General features: G+C 39.6%; 1 protein-coding gene across 5 annotated transcripts in view; it reads right to left on the reverse strand.

The window, feature by feature from the left end:
* PCDH15 (protocadherin related 15) overlaps window positions 1-22,176 on the reverse strand; it is a 1,154,330-nt gene that overhangs the window by 490,420 nt on the left and 641,734 nt on the right. For 4 of the 5 annotated variants that reach the window (XM_083149095.1, XM_083149094.1, XM_083149092.1 and 1 more), the window contains 2 exons: window positions 19,279-19,299; window positions 2,537-2,671 (listed from right to left, as the gene is read on the reverse strand). In XM_083149095.1, the coding sequence (XP_083005221.1) occupies window positions 2,537-2,671; window positions 19,279-19,299 (156 nt within the window). The remainder of the gene's footprint in view (window positions 1-2,536; window positions 2,672-19,278; window positions 19,300-22,176) is intronic. The other variant, XM_083149096.1, reaches the window with a different exon arrangement.

The following is a 22,176-nucleotide window of genomic DNA, read 5'->3' on the forward strand; positions in this document are numbered from 1 at the left end:
ATGCATCTCTTATTATATCATGTCATGTATTAGATATGTAATATGTTTATCATTTATGTATATTACACCTTTAATAAACAGTCTAAAATAAGTATGTAAATAAAAATAGCCATAATGGTTATTAACAAATGTATGTAAACCCAAATTCTATTTAAATGTATTTGTTTGTGTATGAGTTCTGAGAATAGAATTACAAACTGTTAAAATAGATTAAATATTTTGGGATTGTTAAAAATGCAAGTCATACAGTATACAATAGATTAAGTAACTGTACTTATATTCACCAGTTATTAACCAATAAAACTGTTACAGTGAAATGCATTAAAAACGTATTTAACGGACACTACATTACAGATGCTTGATGTTCTTTTTTGGAGAATAGTATTTCTCAACTAACAGAATAAACAATTTAGATTGTCACTTTACAGCTAGAAACTTGAGAATGTACTTTAATAATCCATTAATAAAATATGTAGTCTTTAGACCGTCTTTAAAACCCAGGAACTTAGAAAATAAAATGCTTTAACCAAATTCACATATTTCAAAGTATTAAAGGTTTGCAAATGCGGAAGGCTACCCAGATATATTATTGTTAAACTGTTTTAACCTTTGGAAGTGAGCCAGGACTTGAGTGGCAGAAGTATTTTCAACAAAGTCAGTGTTGAAATGCATGAGAACACCACCGAACCTAGCCTCAAACTAAAATTATACAATATACTATATGAAAAGGAGTTACCTGTCGAGAAGTTTCCTGGGAATCTGCCAAGATTGTTCACTTTCCATTGTAGAACTTTTTCAATTTATTGTACGTGTTAGTTTTTATTCATTGCTGCATTTTAGCCCAAAGTTGGGCAGAAGGGTGTTGTGCAAAAATATAACCGATGAATAGATAAACAATGCGGCACAGTATGTCTGCTGTATCATATATATTACATCAATGGTTTGCTTCGGATTTGTACACAATTCTGAATGAAATTCGAATTAGCATACCCAACTGGTTGCATCACATTCATTTCTGAATGAACATCATTGGGTGACAATGTGGCATGTATCTGTAAAATAAGTATTTCTTGGGCATATAATAAGTTCATAGGCAGAGTTGTGCATATTCATAGATTAGTGTAGACAGAAAACCATATGATTTCCTACACCACTACAAGGATAGAGCTGGTGGAAAAACACATTATTGCTAATGATGACTACTCTAAGTAGTGGAAGAATGAGGATGATGAGACCAACTCAGAAAGTAGAAGTACAGTGTGTTCTCATGTATTTCCAGTTGGTGGAATTGTAACCAAAATGCCATTTTGGGCCATAATTAACATAATTAAGTAATTTTCATATTTGACAAATAATACAGATGTGTTCTTATTAGCCTAGTGTTTTTCAGTGTATGGCAAGAGACACTTGTTGCGACAATACACATAGCAACATAGGTGACAAACACAGTGCACTTTTAAATTGTTTCACATCATAGCTATGAACAAAGTGACATAGTGTCTGAGATACAGATGGAGCCCCGCTCATTGTTTCAAGGGCTGGTGATAGAACCGCCAGCCCTCACCATTCTCTGGAAGGGGGCGCGCGCACACACACGAGACGCTCATGTGCCCTGTTCCGACAGAGCTCCCAACTGCTTTCCGCCACCTCCCCGTCACAGTTCGACGGTCCCCACCACCTCCCCGCACCCCCTCTTAACCGTGCCCATCTTCCTGAAGTGGAGACAGGCAGGGTTCGCAACTCCTGCTGCATGAAAACTGGGACGCGAGTGCATGTGAGACGCTCGCATAACCCAGTCAGATGGAGCTCCTCTCCGCTGGCGATCTCCAGCAGGGACATTCTGGCAATCCCCGGTGCTGGCTGAGAGGTGCTCCATCTGTACTTACAATTAATATTTTTGACACAGAGGAATCTTTAAAAAAAAGTTCCATTAGCATTTAAGTTTAGCAGTATTCGGGCATAGAGAGTCATCAACATGATCTTCATCTGTTGAGTACAAATATCAGAGATTCCAGAGGAAATTGCGAAGTAGGAATGGAGAGAATGAACATTAAAGGGGGTAGCTTAAGGTTTCTAAACCTATATTCATCCACCAAGTTGCAACACTGTGTCATTATTTGCTTGTGAATTATACCAGTCTAATAAAAAAAAAAGACATACAGAAAAGAAGAAATGGTTCATGGTCAGGAATACTATTACCTATAGGGAATAGGGAATAGGGAAGGAAGATAGCTATGGAAAAAAATATAATAAACATGGACGGCTGACATGGGGGAGTTTCAGTGAATATGAGAACACAAACTATGTAAAGGTTGAACGTGATTGCTGGAAGCAGCTGAGTGACTGGTAAATATGTCTAAAGTGAATACAGACATGCCCTTGTAATAAAAAAGTAAGGTAAAGCGGTTGATACTCTCACATCTGCCTAATGGACATGAGACACTGCCACATAAATAACACACAAAAATGTAAAATCCATTTGAATTTGCACTTTACTATTAACAAAATATTTAACGTAAAATAGAAAAATACTCACAGAAAATCTATAAATCTGCTGACGTTCACGATCAACTGGTTGAAGTAATGTTAGATGGCGAGTAATTCCAACCTGGGTCACCGCAAACACTGTACTGTAGTCTGTTAGATACAGGTAGAGCTGGGGATCTTTTGTCTTGAAAAGAAAATAGAAAACAGAAAATGTGTTATTAGTATATGAAATAAGGAAGCAATTGAAAACGGTTTAGATTTGACAGTAGCAACTATCTGTTCAAACAGGAAAATCTGAAGACAAAGTGTTATAGGAAAACAACACTTTAATCTGCATATTAAGCAGATTTGTAAAAATTTCACATAAATGTAGTGTCGGAACATTTTGAGGTAAAAAAATTTAGTGACCTAAATTCTAACTTCCACTTTTCATTTATGATTCTGTGCTGATTCATTTTGTATTTTTAATCTATGAATAGCGTTAAATTAAAGATAGATAATTAATTCTGCTGTGTTCTGTGGTTATTGTGGCAGAACCAATTGACTATTGTTGTCTATTGTTTATTCAAAGTCATTGATTCAATCACATATGAAACTTTCCCTCATCCATTAGCAAGTGCGGCTTAATTCCATACTTACAATAGCATCAGATTTTAGTTTGTAGCCCTACATACAAAAATCTATAAGTCTGGGGTGAGAATAGGCCACAAGGAGACAAACTGTATGGCTATTTGTGGAGTTTCTATTCCATTGCTATGGCAAATGCCCTCCACCCCTGACGTCTAATTGAACTGACCTCATAGACTGTAATTTCTTAAAAATTTGATTTCATAGCTGTAGTTTGCATTTTACATTTTGTAAAATGGTGAAACTGGAACTTGTACTGCATTAATAGAACGTCACACCACTGCAAAAAATTCCTCTTTATTGTTTAGTTCAAAATGTAACCCCATCTTGCACATCTTAAAAATAACTGAAGGCTGTATAAGTCCGAGGGCATATAATAAACCAGGACACTTGTTTGTACTGTGTGGATGAAAATCCTATAGGATAAGATAGGATGCTGTAAATTTGCCTACATATAGTTGTTCTGCTTCTTTTCATTCTTGATTTCAGAAACAACTCTACTCCCTCATCTCTTTGTTTTGTTAGTATTGTTATTGTTGATGTTTATGCAAACACACAGTGTGATTCTGGCTATCGATTTTGACTATACAGTATATACAAAATCAAATTTAAAGTTAGTCAGAATCGAATAGTATTCAGCCACATTCAATGTAGATTCAATCTCGATGCACGCACCATTTAGTCAGTATCGAATAGAAAAATTGACTGTGCAGGCAAATCTATCTTGACTATCTAACCTGTAGAATAATAGCGGCCTAAAGTGCAGTTAGTCAGATTTAGTCAAATAGTCAAAATTGGATAGTCAATATCTGTCATGAGTCAGAATCAAACCGTGTGTATACAACTTTACTTAGAGGAGGTGTAGTTGGCGGGAAAGAATGGGGAAGTTGTAGAACTCTTCTCCCCTGTCAGCAAGGGCTGTATTCTGTGCAGGCATAAACTTGACATCTTTTTCAGGAAGGTCTAGATTTGTGGTTGGTATAAACAGCATACAGTATGTTGGGATTTAGAGTCGCACCCACTGGTTTCAGTTTTGTTTGACTGCAAAGTATTATAAGCAACCACCATGTGTTATAATTATTACAATGTATAAAAGCTTCTGTGTGTTTATTTTCAATTAAAGTTCAAGGTAATTTATAACTTTTTTATGTTTATGGGTGAGAGCTTAAGATTTAGTACAGGCTATGAAAATGTTATATATGCATACCTCCCAACATTGAAGTGAAGGGAAGAGGGACACTTTCAATAAGGGGGCGGGGCCTATTGCCGCAAGGCCATGACCATTTCTGCCACTGTGGGGGCATGGCTAGCCTCTCTATTCATGGAGACCAACTGCCCTCCCCACCATGGGACACTGCTGGCCCTAGGCAGTGTCCCATAAAAAGGGATATTCCCGCTACAAGCAGGACAGTTGGGAGGTATGTATATGGCCTATGTAAATACTAAATATGATTTACACTGAAATATCAACATTCCTTATGATACCCTAAGATGAAACTTTGGAAATATGTATAAAAATCAACAAATATATCTTACAAAATACACATACTGTTATACATTGAAATGGATGTATATGTATGTATGTAAATAACGCATGCAGAGGAAGGTAGACTCACTGTGGAGTGAAATGGTTAAGCAGATCTTGCCATCACATTATCTAAAAGCAAGCGCCAACATTAAGTGGTCCAAAGTCTAATTACGTGATTTATTGCTTATGCATAAATAAGTGTTTGAGTCATTTGAGGTATAGTCTTCATGCTATTTACTGTTTACTATTTGCCATTTATCAAACACGACAGGAAACTTGATGAATCATAAGTTGCATCTAGACAAAGTGACCAGCTTGTCACAAATAACAACAACAAAAATAATTTCACAGATGCCAGTGACAGAGGTGAAACTTCTTAAGGTAACCAAACAGTGCTTTGCTTGATGAGACATGGTAGCATTGAGCTGTATTCAATGCGGCCGGAGAGGGGGTTAAATGGTGAGGATCGACAAAAACAAGCAACACTTGCCATTTAACCCCTGTGCCGGACGTTCACCGTATTCAATGTTCAGGGGAACCCTCGCTGTCAGAAGACACAGCAATGTGGGGGCATTTTGTAAGTGATGTAGTGAGATCGCTTACAAAATGCCCTGAAATCGCCCCGTGTGTAGGCCCATTACAGGTGTAATCTTAAATTTACTTCTTTTCAATAAATTATAAAAATCGTGACTAATGCCAGGAGCCCGCTGCATTTAGCGGCAAGCCTCCCTGTTTTAGCGGCCGCTATGCTGTTTCCGCGTCACTGTACAAACCCAGCCAGGTGAAAATGGCGTGTGCACGGGGGTCAGTTGAATACTGACTATGCGAGCTGTGACAGCGAGCAGTGAGCACTGCTCGCTGTCACAATTTACAAAAAGCATTGACTACTTCCCATTGTTATGTGTATTCATGTTCACTGTTTATTCAAGCAACAGGAACCATTATATGGAGAAACCATCAAAAACGAAAAATAAAATTGTTCTGTGCCACTCTAGGATCAATCTAAAGAATTCTAAACTTTCCTAGGTATACATTCAAAACCCTTTACACACGGGGCAACTCTCCTGAGGGATTCAGTATTAAATCCTGGCGGTCGGGATCCCGGCCTTCAAAATCCTGACGCCGGAATCCGACCGCCGAAATCCTGACAAGGGGGGGACGTGGATTGCCCCCCCCCCCTGCGGGCTCGCTGCGCTCGCCACGCAGCGGGCCCGGTACCTCGCTACACTCGGCACACTAATTTATTCTCCCTCCGAGGGTGTCGTGAACACCCACGGAGGGAGAAAGTGTCGGGATTTCGGCGGTCGAGATTCCAGCGTCGGGATTTTGAACGCCAGGATCCTGACCGCCGGGATTTACACTGCATCCCCTCCTGAGAAGTCTGAACAATGTAGATCAGCACACAGCGATATGTCAGCGCTGTGTGCTGAGCAATGTCAGGGCCAGTATTCTCCAGTGAGAAGGCTGGCTCTGACCGGTGATCTCACTACATTTATCCAGCATGCTGGATATTAATTGCTGGGCAATACCGACTCCCGGGGGTGTGGATCATTAGGTCATTGGCTCGACATTCCTTAGTTTGACATGCATTTAGGTCGAGATGTATGAAGGTCAAAATGAGTCTAGGTTGACATGGATTAGGTCGACAGGGTCATTAGGTCGTCATGGTCATTAGGTCAACATGGGTTAGGTCTACAGTCAAAAGGTTGACATGGGGTTTTTCACATTTTTTTGTCCCGAATGTCGACACAGTCAACTTGGACACTAAAAGGTAGCTGTGCTCACCATGCTTCGGGCATGGTGCCTCGATACGCTCGGCACACTATTTTATTCTTCCACCACGCCCTAGTGGATCAAGGGCATGAAATACAGCCTGTCGGCACATGTTGGCTCAAAAATAAATGTTATAAACCCTATGTCGACCTTTCGACTGTCGACCTAACAACCCTGTCGAACTAACCCATGTCGACCTTCTTGTATGTTGACCTAGACTCATGTCGACCTAAATGCATGTTGGCCTAATGGTGTTGACCTAATGACTGTCAACCAACATGCTGATGACCCAAAGACCGTATCCCACTCGCGGGCCACACATCTTTATCGCTATAACCCCTACACACACAGCAATGTGGGGGCATTTTGTAAGTGATCAGTCAAATCGCTTACAAAATGCCCTGAAAACACCCCATGTGTAGGCCCCATTACAGTTTTAATCTTACATTTACCTCTTTTCAATAAATAATAAAAATCTTAAAAAACTAATAAAGGGGTGTAATGCAATCTGTCGCCACTATTTCCAACATGGGAAATAGCGGCGGCTCCCTATTCAATGCTGTCAATGACAGCATCGATGCGGGATCACGGCAGAACGGGCCCAACTTCAGAAGCTGTCGGGCCCATTTTGCCGAGAACGGCCATGGCTTGTCATTACCCGGGCTGCAGATCGACAATCCACAGCTGTTTTCGCGGCCATGACCCTTTGCACCCATCGACAGGCGGGACATTGAATCCCGTCTGTCGTTATGTGGTCGATCTGACCGCAAACGGGCCTGGATCATTCCTGTCAGCAGGTATCGACAGCCGTGATCCCACATTGCATACCTTCCATTGAATAGGGAGCCGCCGCTATTTCCCATGTCGGAAATAGCGGCGGCAGTTTGCATACCCTCTGTCTGCAATACAGTGCAAGTATGAAAAATGTGAATAAAACTTGAAAGATTATAAAAAAATCTGTCTGGTCATCAATATTCATTAAGTCATTGCACATGTAAATATAATTTCTATTGCAGTTAAGTTGCATTATGAATATCTGATGTCCTTTGAATAAAAGTCTGAAATGTCACCTTCTTTGTCTTTGGAATCACATTGGGGGAAATTTACTAAGAATACAAATACAAAAAATCGTATTCGTATTCTTAATACAAATGATTACGAATGATTACGACTGGTGTAGTCGTATTTTCATTCGTATTTCCGGAGGATAATTTACTAATTAGTCGTATTTTACTGATTTGTATTATCCGATGGCGTATTGATTCGTATTTTTTCTGATACGAATTCATATTTTAAATACAAATTCGTATTTTTAAATGCAAATTCATATTGTTAAAATACAAATTCCTATTTGAAAATACAAATTCGTATTGGTTTTAGCCTGCATGGATCAGTCAGATCCGTGCAGGCTGCAGTGTAAAAAAAATGTAAAAATAAATAAATAATTTTAAAAGTGTGTATGTGTGCTTAGTGGCCTTTTATAAGTCACACATTTGATCAGCTGGGGGTTATTTTCTGATTTATTTCCTCATGTGTAAAATTCTAAGATGTGAAATACACTTTCAAATTAAGGTGTATTTTTTTGGCGTATTTTTTTACAATTCGTATGCGTTTTCGATTTGCATCCGTATTTTTTACAATTACGAATTGTTAGTAAATGACTAAAGTACCTTGTTTTCATGTTAAAAATAGGCGTATTCTATCGATGTCGTATTCATTCGTATTCAAAAATACGAATACGCCATGTATACACCATAAATGCCAATGAACATCATCTTATTTTCAGTATAGTAAATCCTGAAAATACGAATACGCATAAAAAAATCGTATTTTGCTGTACGAATACGAATTTTTTATACGTTTTCACCTTAGTAAATTTCCCCCATTGTGTCCTGAACAAGTTATCTCTAGTGCTGCTGTATAAATCCCCACTGTGTCTTTGGTGTATTTACTAAACAATACAAGGAATCACTAGAGCAGGGGTGTCCAACCTTTTTGTGACGAGGGACAGTTTTGGTGAGGTGAAAATGTGGGGGGCCGACCATTCAGCCTGACATTCTTTCAGTCATTAATCGCATCAGAATGGTCCCCCACACTGCCCCCATTCACTTTATGTCCCCCAGCCTGCCCCTTCACTGTATTTTCCCTAGACTGCCCCCCCCTTCTCCGTATTTCCTCCAGCCTGCTCCCATTCACTGTATGTCCCCCACTCTGCCCCCTTCACTGTATATTCCCCCGCCTGACCATCTTTCTCTGTATGTCCCCCAGCCTGCTCCTCCTTCACTGTATGTCTACCATTCACTGTATGTTCCCCACTGAGCACCCATTCACTCTGTCCCCCAGCCTGTCCCCCTTCTCTTAAGGGCCTCCATTCATTGTATGTCCCAAAGCCTGACCCTCCTTCACTGTATGACCCCCATTCACTATGTACCCCACTCTGCCCCCATTCACAGTATGTTCCCCAGCCTGCCCCTGCTCCCCTTTCTCTGAATGGCCATAACTGTCTCCATTCACTGTATGTCCCCAAGCCTGACCCTCCTTCACTGTATGACCTCCATTCACTATGTACCCCACTCTGCCCCCATTCACTGTATGGGTACTTGTGTATTATAGCAGCGCCCATCGCATTGCATACCAAAAGGCATGCGATGGTATGCGATGCGATATTGCGCGATGTTGTACAATGTCATACAATTTTAAAATTGTATGACATTGTATATGGCATACAATGCCATACAATGCGATGCGATTAAACATTGTATAAGCGCCCAAATGGGTGCTTACAATGTTAAATGCACCCCCATGCCACCCCCCCACTATAAACGTGAACCCGAAGCGTGGCGAGCGCAGCGAGTCCGTTGGCGTGGAGTTGAGAATAGAAAGTGTGGCGAGCGCAGCGAGCCACCACGCCCGAAGCGTGGCAAGCGTAGCGAGCCCCACGAGGGGACGCGGATACCTGTGAAGACCGCGAGGGGATGCCTATACCTGTGAAGGTATCCGCGTGCGCTCGCCTTGCTTCGGGCTCGGTGGCTCGCTGCGCTCGCCACACTTTCTATTCTCGAATCCATGCCGACGTGGGTAGTGGGGGTATGAAAAGGTCGTAGGACGCGTACCGCCACCCCTCGCGGGCTCGCTGTGCTCGCCACGCTTCGGGTTCACATTTATAGTGGATGGTTGGTGTGGGGCTGCATTTAACATCGTAAGCACCCATTTGGGTGCTTATACAATTTATAATCGTATAGGGTGCCAAAATCGCGTCGCATCGCATCGCATGCCATCTGGTACATGGCATGCGATGCGATTAAAAAATCGCACGATGGACATCGGGGGCGCGATAAAATACACAAGTACCCTGTATGTCCCCCAGCCTGCTCCTACTCCCTCTTCTCTGAATGGCCATCACAGACTCCGTTCACTGTATGTCCCCCAGCCTGACCCTCCTTCATTGTATGTCCCCCACTCTGCCCCCTCCCTTCTCTGTATGTTTCCCAGCCCCTTATGTGAGCCAGAGGAAGGAGAGGCAAAGCAGGCACTGCAAGGGCAGGAGATGCTTGCTCTCCCGCTGCTGCCCTCCTCTGCTCTGCATGTTACGGGAGCAAGCTTCCCCCTTGCTGCCCTCTCCCCAAACACTGCTGTTACTGAGATTGTGGAGTAGGGTGATATACGATTGCAGCAGCAGGGGTAGGACACCAAACACATCTGACTGTGGCGGCCGGCACCTCCTCACTGCAGCAGACAGCAAGGTAAAGGCGCGCTCGCCGGGGCCCAACTTTAGTGTCCTGTGCTGTGCATCCTGCATCTGATGCTCTGCCTGATTCCAGCTGGAGGCTGCGGGCCGCTTGAAATGACAGCATGGGCCGCAATTGGCCCCCGGGCCTGACTTTGGGCATGCCTGCACTAGAGTGATAGGTATAAAGAAAGTGGTGGGCAATTGGTGCCAGAGAGGAATTGAAGTTAGTCTGGCCCAGAAAGTAATGAAGTTTATTTACAATATGAATACTTTGACCCCCAAAGGTCTAAATGTGGACTTTGAGGTCAAATGGTTCCTGTGACCTCCAAGGGATCTAATGTGATATATATACTATCATCCTTTAATTTGTTATTTTACTTCGGTGTCGGTTTAATATCCACTGTAGTTAAAAATATAAATCATGGGACCTGGCTGTATCTTATGAATTACATGTGGATCAGTTAAATAATGTTTGTTTACATATAGGTTTCCGCATTTTTAATATTAAAAGGGAGTCCATTATATATAATAATGGCTATATTACTATTATGGGTCCGGATACGGTTCACCAATTTTTCCAGGTTTGCACTAGCTGTATGGTTCACAAGGACCCTTGCACTTTATTGCGCTAGACAAGATGGCCGTGGTTTCATATGCTTTTCATATGTGTTTCCAGATTTCACATAATTCAATGCACAAACATGGAAGTAGCACTGAAAGGACTGATGGATATGTACACCCAGAAAGGCTTCACCGATGACTATGGCAGACAGGGGCGTCAGGGGGTGGCCTGGGTGTGGTCTTCTGTCTGGGGTAATGTTTTTTGTGATAGCGGACAGTTTGGAGTACTCCCTTTGGTTTCAAATATACAGAATACAGGGTTTGAACCTAATGACCAGTCCATATATGTTTGAGCTTCCAAGGATATATATATATTATATGTTTCCTATGAATGTATTAATGCATTATTCATTTACTACAGTATTTTCTATCAATATATGTATGATACATGATGCTTTTAATGTAAGCGTTGCATGTATGAAATTTTGAAATGTAAAAAATATTGTACCTCAGTCCTAACTGAGGCTGAGGAGTAATATCTGGGTATATAAACCTAACCTGGGAAAGATATGGCACCACCTTGGAAAGAGCCTCTGGTCAAAATGAATTGGTGCAATGCCATTTTTCTGTACAAATTCATCGCACCATCAACTGATTTCATCCACTGGTGAGCATTCCCGGGTTCTTTACATTCTGTCTCCCAGTGGCAGTCATTTTATATGTTTACATTTGTTTTTATTATTTTTTATAAATAAAAATATATTTACCGATGAGAGATTGTCTACTGTGAAAGATACCTTTATGTGAGGAGCCCAATATATATTGATGTAAACATACATGTAAGCAGTCCTCTCCATAGAGAAAACACGAGGTGTGGGTGTACTTGTCATATCTGTCACCCCCCTAAAGAAACCTTTATGTACATGTCCTACACGTGTTGCATGTAAGCATACTGTACCATGTACAAATTATTGTACCATCTACTGTATCTCACAAGGTGAACCTATAAAATAGCAGTAGTACACCACCTATAGAAGGAAAAGTTAGAGTGGATTCGAAGCTTTCCCCCTGTGTGTGGACTTTTTTTTTTTATAAAAGACTATACTACACATTGGTTGTTTATATTTTGTTACATGTAGACTGTGTAGGGGAAGGACTTGAGAAGGGTCTATCATTGAACAGAGAATGGACATGTACGGAATGTAAGATACTTTGATTTGCATAAAGAAAATTTTCTGTGGGACGCTACACTATTATCGTTTATTACTTTAGTTCTATAGTGTTTCTTTCTCTTTATTTATAAACCTTCCCTATCTAAATCAAGATCTCACAAACAGGACTCCCCACTGCTTGTTCCATCCCTCCAACAAATAGGTATACACTCCAAGTTTGCCTAGGTGCTGAAACTTTGCTATGTACAGCACTTTGGAAATATGTGGCACATTATAAATAATATTACAGGTACAATACTGGAACCATTGGTTCTGACACCGTGCCAGATTATGCATTTTGCCAGATTATCAATAGTGTCAGCAGCATCCACAGCAGATACCCCCACAGGCTACTTCTATTATGTCATACGAACAGCCTAGTACCTTCGCCTAAACCTCCTGTCTTCCCCAAGTGGCCTGACTTCCCCCTCCCCCACAGAGTAATGAAACCCTCCTGCAGCTTCACTATTTACTGTATTTATTAACAGTTTAATATATAGCACAGCATATTATTTTGCACTTTACAATTAAAAACAGTGATACAACAACCTGGGTATTTACAGACAGTCAAAAAGGTAGGACGTCTGTGCTCACAAGCTTACAATCTATAGCCCCCTCCTGCAACCTAACTACCACCCACATCCTGACTTCTCCTGGCACCTACTGTAGATCAGGTGTCTGTAAATCAGTGGTGACCCTGTAGTAATTATAATATACTGTGGAAAATATTTTTATTTTGTGTTACCCTTATCCCATGCACTATAGTGGATCACCATATGTTTTTTATAGCTGATTTTTTTCTTCTTCACAGAATGGAAGTATATATACAGTATGTTTGTATAACATAAACTTTCATCATTTCTATATTACTGTGACTTATAATTCTACAACAGTTAGTCCTAGGCTCCTGATATGTGTAGATGCTAATGGTAGAAGGTGAGAACTCAGGTGGTGGCACTCTGCAAATAGGCAACTGGACAGTGAAAGATATTTCTCATTAATTGATGAACACAAGGCCCGGAATCAAAAATGTGTAAAAATAAATTAATTTTGTTTTTTTTTAGAAAAATACAGGGAGTTCTCCCTAAACCCAACTTCTACACCCTATGATCTTGTTAACAGTCAATATTTTGCATACAGTAGGTTAAATAAGCTTTAAAAGGCTGCAAAAATTAGGATTTTTATTAAATATAAAAACCCCACTCTCTCCTGTACTTGCCCTAGTGTCTGCCTCATGGAAAAAACACACGGGCCAAATGTAATAGGGTGAGAGTTTCAGAAAGTGAGAGATTTTCGGAGAGTTTTCCCATTTGTTTTAAAGTGGCAATCAATTACACAGGTTGATTTTGCCATGTAAATGATTGCTGCTTTAAAAAATTGGGAAAAACTCTCACAAAATCTCTCACTTTCTATAACTCTCACCCTATTACATTTGGCCCACAGATTGTCTAAAGACAATGGCTTCTGAGTTGCCTTTAAAAACACCGGTCAAGGCATTATTAAGGCCACATGGGCCTGGGGCCGAAAATGTTCAAGGACTTACAATAAAATGGGGAGGAGCCATTACGTCCTTTGTGGGTGTGGCAAATGTCACATGGGGCGTGTACACCTTTGCACTTTAAGCCCCACTTTCTTCATAAATACATAAAATTGATTGCAAAAAATAGAATAAATATCGCACTACGTATAATTTGTGGCCAACTGTGTACATAGTGGGCCTATTTAAATTTGGAGGCCTGGTCCTGAAAACAGTGAAAACATGCATTTGTTAATAAGTATTTCACTAGTATTTGGAAGCTTATTAGACTCCACTCCATATACTTAAATGTTTTCAACTTGAGATAAATACATTGGGGGGGGGGGGGGGGGATTCATATGTTTGCCGCCAGTTTTAGCACCTGTGCTTGTCTGCCGGGATATTCAAATATTTCTGATGGTGGACTAGAAAAGAAGACTTTTCAGTTCACTTGCGATCCAAAAGTCGAGAAAATTCTCCAGTTTGGGTGTACAAATGGGGCTTTTCTCGTCACGCCCATTAATTTAGTCATGCTTAGTCGCTTTGCGCACCTGAACCCAACCTTAAAATGCAATAAAAGTAATAATTTGAATATTGCCCCATGATCACCCATCGCTTTAGATTTAGATCTGGTGCGATATGACAATTGAATTCTTCCCATAGAATAGAGCAGGAAATGCTTCTAAAAAAAAAATCAACCTTATTCAAATAGCAATACGTACACGGACATTGGAAATGGTGGGTATCATAGCCACACGCTATTTTCATATATTAATGCTAGAACATATGCCCAAAGATTTCCTTGTGCTGCCCTAATGGTTAATTGCTCAGCTACAAAAAGCGATATTGTTTCATTAAAAAATATATATATGAGAAATCAAAAACATTTCCTAGGTTTTAAAAGTTTGTTGTAATTAGCTATGCCTTTCATTTTTGAAACATAATTGCTTTCCAAAGTTTATTTTTCAGATATTATATTATTACGCTAGTGGACTACAGTATATTGTGATTATATTACAAAAAAACTGCTTCCATTTAATCAGTAACCAAGAGCTGTCTCATTTCACCACTTCATACAGTAGAACGCCAAACACCCCCAATTAATTTTAATGAATTGATTTTTGACACAAAAATCTGTTAGTGGCTTTGACAAACTTCCAATAGATGAGCACTTAAGATTTTGCTTCAACTCTCAGTTAACTAATGATCACTGAAATTGTAATCAAGATGACAGCATTTTAGATCTATGAAGTAATATAATGAAATAAAATTACATGGTAAAAATGTTTTAATGTTTTGCTTGTGACCAGTATTTTAAAAAAACACATAATTAAGATAATTGATCAACCGTGCAGCAGATAAACAACTGGTTGATTTTCATTTTTCCATATACAGTAATTCTGTATTTTCTTTATAACTCATCTTAAAAGAGAACAATCTTAAAATGCAGTTTTTGAAATTTATTTTTTAATTGGTACACTTGTTTTGCTTATATGTAATGTATTTATAATACTATTTGTATAATACGCTTTCAGTTACAGGCTAAACTTGGGTATCTGGTCAGCTAGTCCACACCAGAATGTTGACATGGATGTTAGGCTAACAATCAATATGTCGATATATACTTAGGCTGACATAGTTAAAATGCTGACACTTTCAGATTGCTAATTGCTAACATGCTAACACCAGAATGTTAACAAGTTTTTTTATTTTTTTTATTTTAGGGTTAAGCTTAAATGATCAAAATAACACACACATTCTAGTGTCCACATGTTAAACGTCGGCATTCTGAATGTGCTGACATATTAACCGCGTCAGCCTAAGTGTTTGTTGACATATTGGGGGAATGGAGGTCCATCACTTGACAGCTTAATAAGAGTTCAGTTGGCAGTGCAGGTCAGAAGGGCCTAATCCACCCTGAGGGGTAGATATATGAAGCAGTGATAAGGGAGGAGAAGTAAGTCAGAGGAGAAGTGGCCCATGGCAACCAATCAGCACTGAAGTAACATCTATAATTTGCATAATATAAAATCATACAGAGCAGCTGATTGGTTGCCTTGGGCCACTTCTCTTTTGGCTCACATCTCCTCCCTTATTACTGTGTAATACATCTACCCCTGTGTCGAAACTGATGCTAAGCGGACATCATTATTTTACTAAGGCCCTTATTCTGGTTGGTGCGGTCGAGCCGCATATGCGGCTCCGACCGCACCAGACGAATCCCCGCCCACCATACGGTTCGCCACGGCCGTCCGTACACGGACGGCTGGCGAACCGCACGAAAATGGTGGAGGCGTACGCCTCCACCATGCTGGGAGCTGCCCCCTGCATTCGATGGTCGACGACCATCGAAGGCAGGACCGCACGCCGCGGCAGCTCCCGCAAGCTGAGACCACACGGACAATCGTCCGTGTGGTAGCTTGCATGGGGGCTGAAAGCTGACATCCGGCGACGTCAGCTTTCCGCCCCCATGAGTGGCGTCATGCCCTCATTACCATGCGTACGCCCCGCGTTTGCATGGGAACGCCCATGAAACGCGGGGCGTACACATAGGGAAATGAGGGGATGAAGCCCCTCACGCCCCTATACGCCCCCTTTGCGGCGTCTAAATTTTTAACACGGAGAATTCCCCTGCACATGCGCAGAGTGACCTCTGCGCATGTGCAGAGAGAAAACATCGGCGGTACGGCCGCACGCGGGCCGTACCGAGCCGATTAGAATAAGGGCCTAAGAGAGGTCATGGAATAGAAAGTATTATTCCAGGTGCATCCCAATGTCATTCCAAGCATACTGCAAGCCAAATACAGGTGCCAACAGGGCAGCAATGGTATTGATAACTCAATATTGATCCCTGGGCTTTGGCGTCACCTGTAAACCACTAGTTAGGGCCCTGGTTCAACTTTGAAGACCTTCACAGCATTTTTCATAGTGGAAGGCATTTTAAGATCACATCTACAGTCAGCTTATATACATGGATAGCAATGCTTTTGTATAAAGTTTCATTAAACGTTTTGTACAGTAAAAGCTGTTTCTGTTTCTTTCATGGAAATAAAATGGTCTAAAAGCACAACTCAAGATTACACTGTAAGTCTCAATTTATTGTGTATGAATTGACAACTTTGATATAATAGTTCTTGTTATATGGTGTATTTTCTATTATTATGCTATAGATAAACTAAAAGTGTAGCAATTTTCTAACCATCTAAATGTTCAGCATTCCTGAACAGAAGGACAACGGTACAATAACTTTTCTCTATGATTGCTAGATATAAGTTTTAGCACATGTAGGAACAAGTTATATTGTAGCACTTATCATTTTTTATATCTATGTGAGGTATATGATTAGTACTATACAATAAATGCATTTTATTGAGATTTTGCTAGGGCCAGATTTACGTAAAATATATAATGTCAATATATATTGTCATGAACACTATTATTGCATATGCATGCATGTGAATTGCTGACTGAGCAATAAACTGCAGCTCACAAATTGTATCTAGGGAAAACATTTCCAAAATAACCTTTGTAAATGTCTTCCTATTGTCAAAGCAGTCCTTGGAGACCGGTTAAGAGGAAATTACTATATAGTACTAGATCATTCTCAATTAGTTGACTCATTTGTAATGGTTATAATACAGAACATCAGCATATGGGTGAATACCTGTTGAATTATTACAAAGAGTGGAAACAGATAACTGCCTTGATTAAGATTATTGTTGCAAAGTGGATTGGATACAATAGAGTATATTGTATGTTGTGAATAGAACGCTGATATATTGTCCCAGTAAGAATTACAAGTGTGAATTATGCCCTAGTGTGGTTAATTTTAATGAACTGATACTAATTATTATTATAATACTTGTAACAGCAAAGTTTTTGAAGAAAGTGCACACGCATAAAATAATCTGCTTTAGTTATGTTCTTTTTTGTACATGTATATAAAAAAATTCTGTCCCATTCTGCAACAAAAATTAGCATGGTAGGACATTGCCGGGAGTGCGACACATGGTGTGAGGTTTAAGCTGAGTTTCAATTAAGCACAAGGTTCCTATGCGATGTGTGGCTATGCACATTGTGATTACAGGAAGGAGAACCTCATTTGTTTTTCTATAATGGGTACAGTAGAAGTAAAAAGAAAGGATATTGAAAAGCCACAAGTAGAGAGAAATAAAGAACTAACCAATCAACTTCTACCTGTCATATTACAGGCTGTTACTAGACAGTTTTAAAGTGATAGCTTGGTACTTTATTTCTCTTAAGGACTTGCTACACCTCCCCATTACAGTACTGTGGGAGGTTCCAATGGAGTCCCAAAGGTTAGTTGAACCTCCCATATAATAAGTATATAACGAATATGTGTATTGGGAAATGATGGGCAGAATGTAATGCCGCCCAAGTTTGGTGGCAGTGCAGGATGCTCGATGAAGGCAGACTTTTTTTTTAATAGTGTCAATCATTTACTAGGCATGGTTGTAAGTGATTGCCCCTTTAAAAAGAAGTCCAAATTTGGCAGCACTGCTGCCAAACTCGGTAGCATTACATTCCACCCTATATATGCATTGGATTTAGTGAGTCAGCACCACTAAACCATATATATAAAATGATGATACAGAATGCAGTGCAAGTGTGAATGTACGAAAAGATTGTAGAACTGAACGTTAAGTAACATGTGTAAGAAAGTGACAGACACTGAATTAAGCGGCACAGGTCATTGGCAAATGCTAGTACAGTACATAAAATGAGCTTAGAACTTTGTACAACTATTGTCTATAAACTTAGAACTTAGTTGCCCATACACAGGTCAACCAGAGATCAAACTGCTGTGTATCATTAGGTCGACAGTATAAAGTCAATAGGTCGACCATTATTGGGCTACAGTGAAAAGGTTGACACAGGAAAAAGGTCAGCATGCACTAGGTCAACATGGACAAAAGTTTGACACAAGCAAAAGGTCTACATGGAAATGGTTGACACAAGAAAATGTCAACATGCACTACAAGGTTTGTGTGTCTATGTTGACATCTAGTGTGTCTATGTCATCAATAATTTAACCCATGCCCTTGCCATGCTTCTGGCATGGTGCCTCGCTTTGCTCGTCACACTTTACCGTACCCAGTTTGAGTCCACGGGGATCGGAAAGAATGAAAAAGTTATCTGAATGGAAAAAATTGTAAAAAACATGTCATCATATTGTGTCAACCTTTTCTCGATGTCATCCTAGTCCATGTCGACTTTTTGACTATGTCAAAACTTTTGCCGGTAGACCAATAGCGATCTACCTATTGATTGTCCTGACATCCAGAACCAGATCAAACAATAAAATGTATGTACAGTTGACCACATGTGGCCAAAGTGGAAACTTTTGGCATTTTTGGTTAGAATGGCCAAACCTCTAACAGACACAAAAGCCTTTGAAACATGTTGTTTAGTGATATCATTTTAACAGTAAACCATAGATGAGACAGATGTTTAAGAATGTATAAAGTATAGAAACTGAGGTAATTAGCGTCTATTTAATTAAACACATGCAAATAAGTTTATATCTTCACAATTGGAGACAGATGAGTACCATATATACTCGAGTATAAGCCTACTTTTTCAGAACATTTTTTATGCTGAAAAAGCCCCCCTCGGCTTATACTCGAGTGAGGGTCCCACTTGAGTCAATGAGTTTTCCCAGTTTTTTTGTTGTAAAATTAGGTGCCTCGGCTTATATTCGAGTCGACTTATACTCGAGTATATACGGTAATATATGGAAAGTAGCAAGCATCACACTCCAAACCATGCAGGGCTATAACAAAATGAAAACAAACACATGGTAAAAAATCTCTTGCATACATACTGGAATTGCGCCTGGAACAAGCTAAAAGCAAAACAAAGCATTAAGAACATTAAAATCAATCAATACATACAGTAAAGCCACATACAGCGCAATAAAAACAATGTAACACAGAACATGAATCATTAAGGTAAACAAATAAGGTAACATCCACTGGACAAATACTGTGTGATATGTAACTTTGCTGGCAGTTGATCTTTTACAGAGAAAGAAGCATGTATCTATAAATACACAAATAACTTAAACAGTTTAAAAATCACACACACACACACACACACACACACACAAATACATTGCATCACTTAACAAGTAATAGGCCCAGAGATAGACTTTTCATGTCAGCAACCAAGCACTCCTAATACTAAAATAAGACTAATCGTTAAGTAAGAAAACAGAAGTACTTCCTCCCTTCTTTAGCAGCTCACAGCCTATTAATTTAAACTGTGGCAATGAAAGTTGCAGAGAGAAGTGACGCAAGTTAAGTCAAACACTGCTAATGGGGCCTACATACATAGCGACGGGAGCTTTGTGCTGAGCATTCTAGAATCCCCCAGATCGCTCAGGGCAGATCGTTCAGCACACAGCGCTGCACCAGCGATCTATGCTAAGTTTTCTGTCACTGCCTGTGTTCTCAATAGAGAGAATGCAGGCGATGACTAGTTATTTCAAGCATGCTTGAAATATGTAGTCCATTGATATCGACGTGCGGCGCCACACATTGCATCACTACACATACAGCAATTTGTGCTTGAATTCAAAGCTATCTAGTCTGAGCGGTTATAAAATAGGCAAAATCATTACTTGTTTAGGCCACATTACTTTCTTGTTACATGCTTTTATACTTGTTTTGGGTTGTGAGACTTAGGGGGCTGATGCAAAGCTTTGTGGAAACTGCCTGTTATTGTACACATATTTCATTCATGGAACTAAGTGGATATATTCACCAGTATGTAAACTTAAAGACATCAAGGGCCCTATCCTTGGTGCAAAGATATACATATGAAAACAGACATATTTATACTTTTCTGTCTAATTCTGGTCATACACAAGATCAACTTTTATCCAACATCCAGTTAGTTGGTTGGATGAAATAAAAATCTTGTACTCGATGGGAGAAAATGTAATTTGAATTTAACCAATTTGCTCCCAAAATCTGGAGACGGACAAAAACTGTCGCCCATTTTCCTTGGTTGGTTAGCAATCTGCCGATGGTCATTTGTTCTCATAGAGTACCAGATTTTCAGTCCAACCAACTAGTTGACTGATTGGAGGAAAGATGGTCTGATGTATGGGCAGCAAAACTCTGTATACCCCACTCAGCAATACCTATAAGAGAACATTGAGTTATGGCATTCAGTGGCGATTACCCTGAAATGCATACAGTGAGACTCTGTATTGCCTATTCTTGCATATTCTTGGCTGCAGAGTTAGCGGGCTAACGATGAGCTTTGCATCTGTCCTCTGTTTAAGTGAAAATGAGTAAGTAATTTTTAACATGAATTCCCATTTTTCTTTATAAAAGAAAACCTCTTTGGCATGATGATCAGCAGCTCTGATTTACAAAATCCATTTTCTATATCCTTCACTTCAACCAACCCAAAATACATATCTAATTATAATACCTAAAACTTATTGCTAAAAAGATTTTTATAAATCACAAAGTTTTATCAGATGTATAGTATATTCATCAATATTCCCCTAATAACCCAATGTCATCAGATATATTTTTTATAGTACTGATAATAAATACTGAGGAGGAGGAAGAAGTAGAAGAAGAGGAAGAAGAAGAAGAGGAAGAAGAAGAGGAAGAAGGAGTAGAAGAAAGAGTAGAAGAAGGAGTAGAAGAAGGAGGAAGAGGAGGATAAAGGGGAGGAGAACTAGAAGGAGGAGGAGAACTAGAAAGAGAAGTAGAAGAAGGAGGAAGAGGAGGAGGAACGGAGAAGGAAAATGGAAAACAATGTCTTATGGTTAAACAAGACTTCTTTGGAAAAGACCAACTACTGGTCAGAAAATGTTGGTGGAGGAGTGATTTTGCTCAAAGCTGACAACCAGCTATGAGAAAAGGGCAGAAACTCTAATAGTTGGAATGTCAGGTACTGTTTTTGAGGCTCTGGTCTCACATATATTTGGTAGGAGTCCTGTTTATTTGGAATATTTGTGATATACTGCTATTGTGTGTTGATGACATCCCTTATTTACATGATTTTATACAATATATTACACTCTTCTATTTTTGTTACCACTTATTGGGATGAATTCTTACGAAGGAAGAGAGTTAGAGATGTTGAGTTAAATCATTTCCATATGGGTGGATATATACACTTGATAGACAGGTAGAACTGCACTATAACAAAGTTCAGGATCAAAATTGAGTATGCCCTTGGATCATCTATAGGGAAATGTATTATTTTCTTTTATTTGGCACCTATATGAATTATATATAGGTGCCAAGGGGATACTCAATTTTGATATACATATGACTACTATCAAAGTTGGCATGTATAAATATTTCTGTATATTATCCATGAAAGATGCTTACAAGATAAGAAAAAAAAAGTCACTTCATATGCTAAAAAAATTGCATTGGAAAAAAGTATACTATGATATTGAATTTATATTTTAACACCTGCTACAAAGCTGTTATGTTAGTTTTTATCTTACAGTAAGAGCATGAGAAATGCATGTTCTGTATAATCATGAGGTATTTTGTAAAACCAGTTTTTGTTTACTACGTTATGTTAATAATCTTCTGCTGTATTTCATTTAGGAACCAACATACATAAAAAAACTACTGTATGAATATTTCTCATTTGAGAAGATCTCTGCACACGCCTGTAATCAGCAAGTCTCGGCACATGACTTACAGTATATCAGACATGCATAACAATCTTAACAGGAACT

The sequence above is a fragment of the Crinia signifera genome, chromosome 6, assembly GCF_055691185.1.
Source record: "Crinia signifera chromosome 6, ASM5569118v1, whole genome shotgun sequence".
Lineage (NCBI taxonomy): Eukaryota > Metazoa > Chordata > Amphibia > Anura > Myobatrachidae > Crinia > Crinia signifera.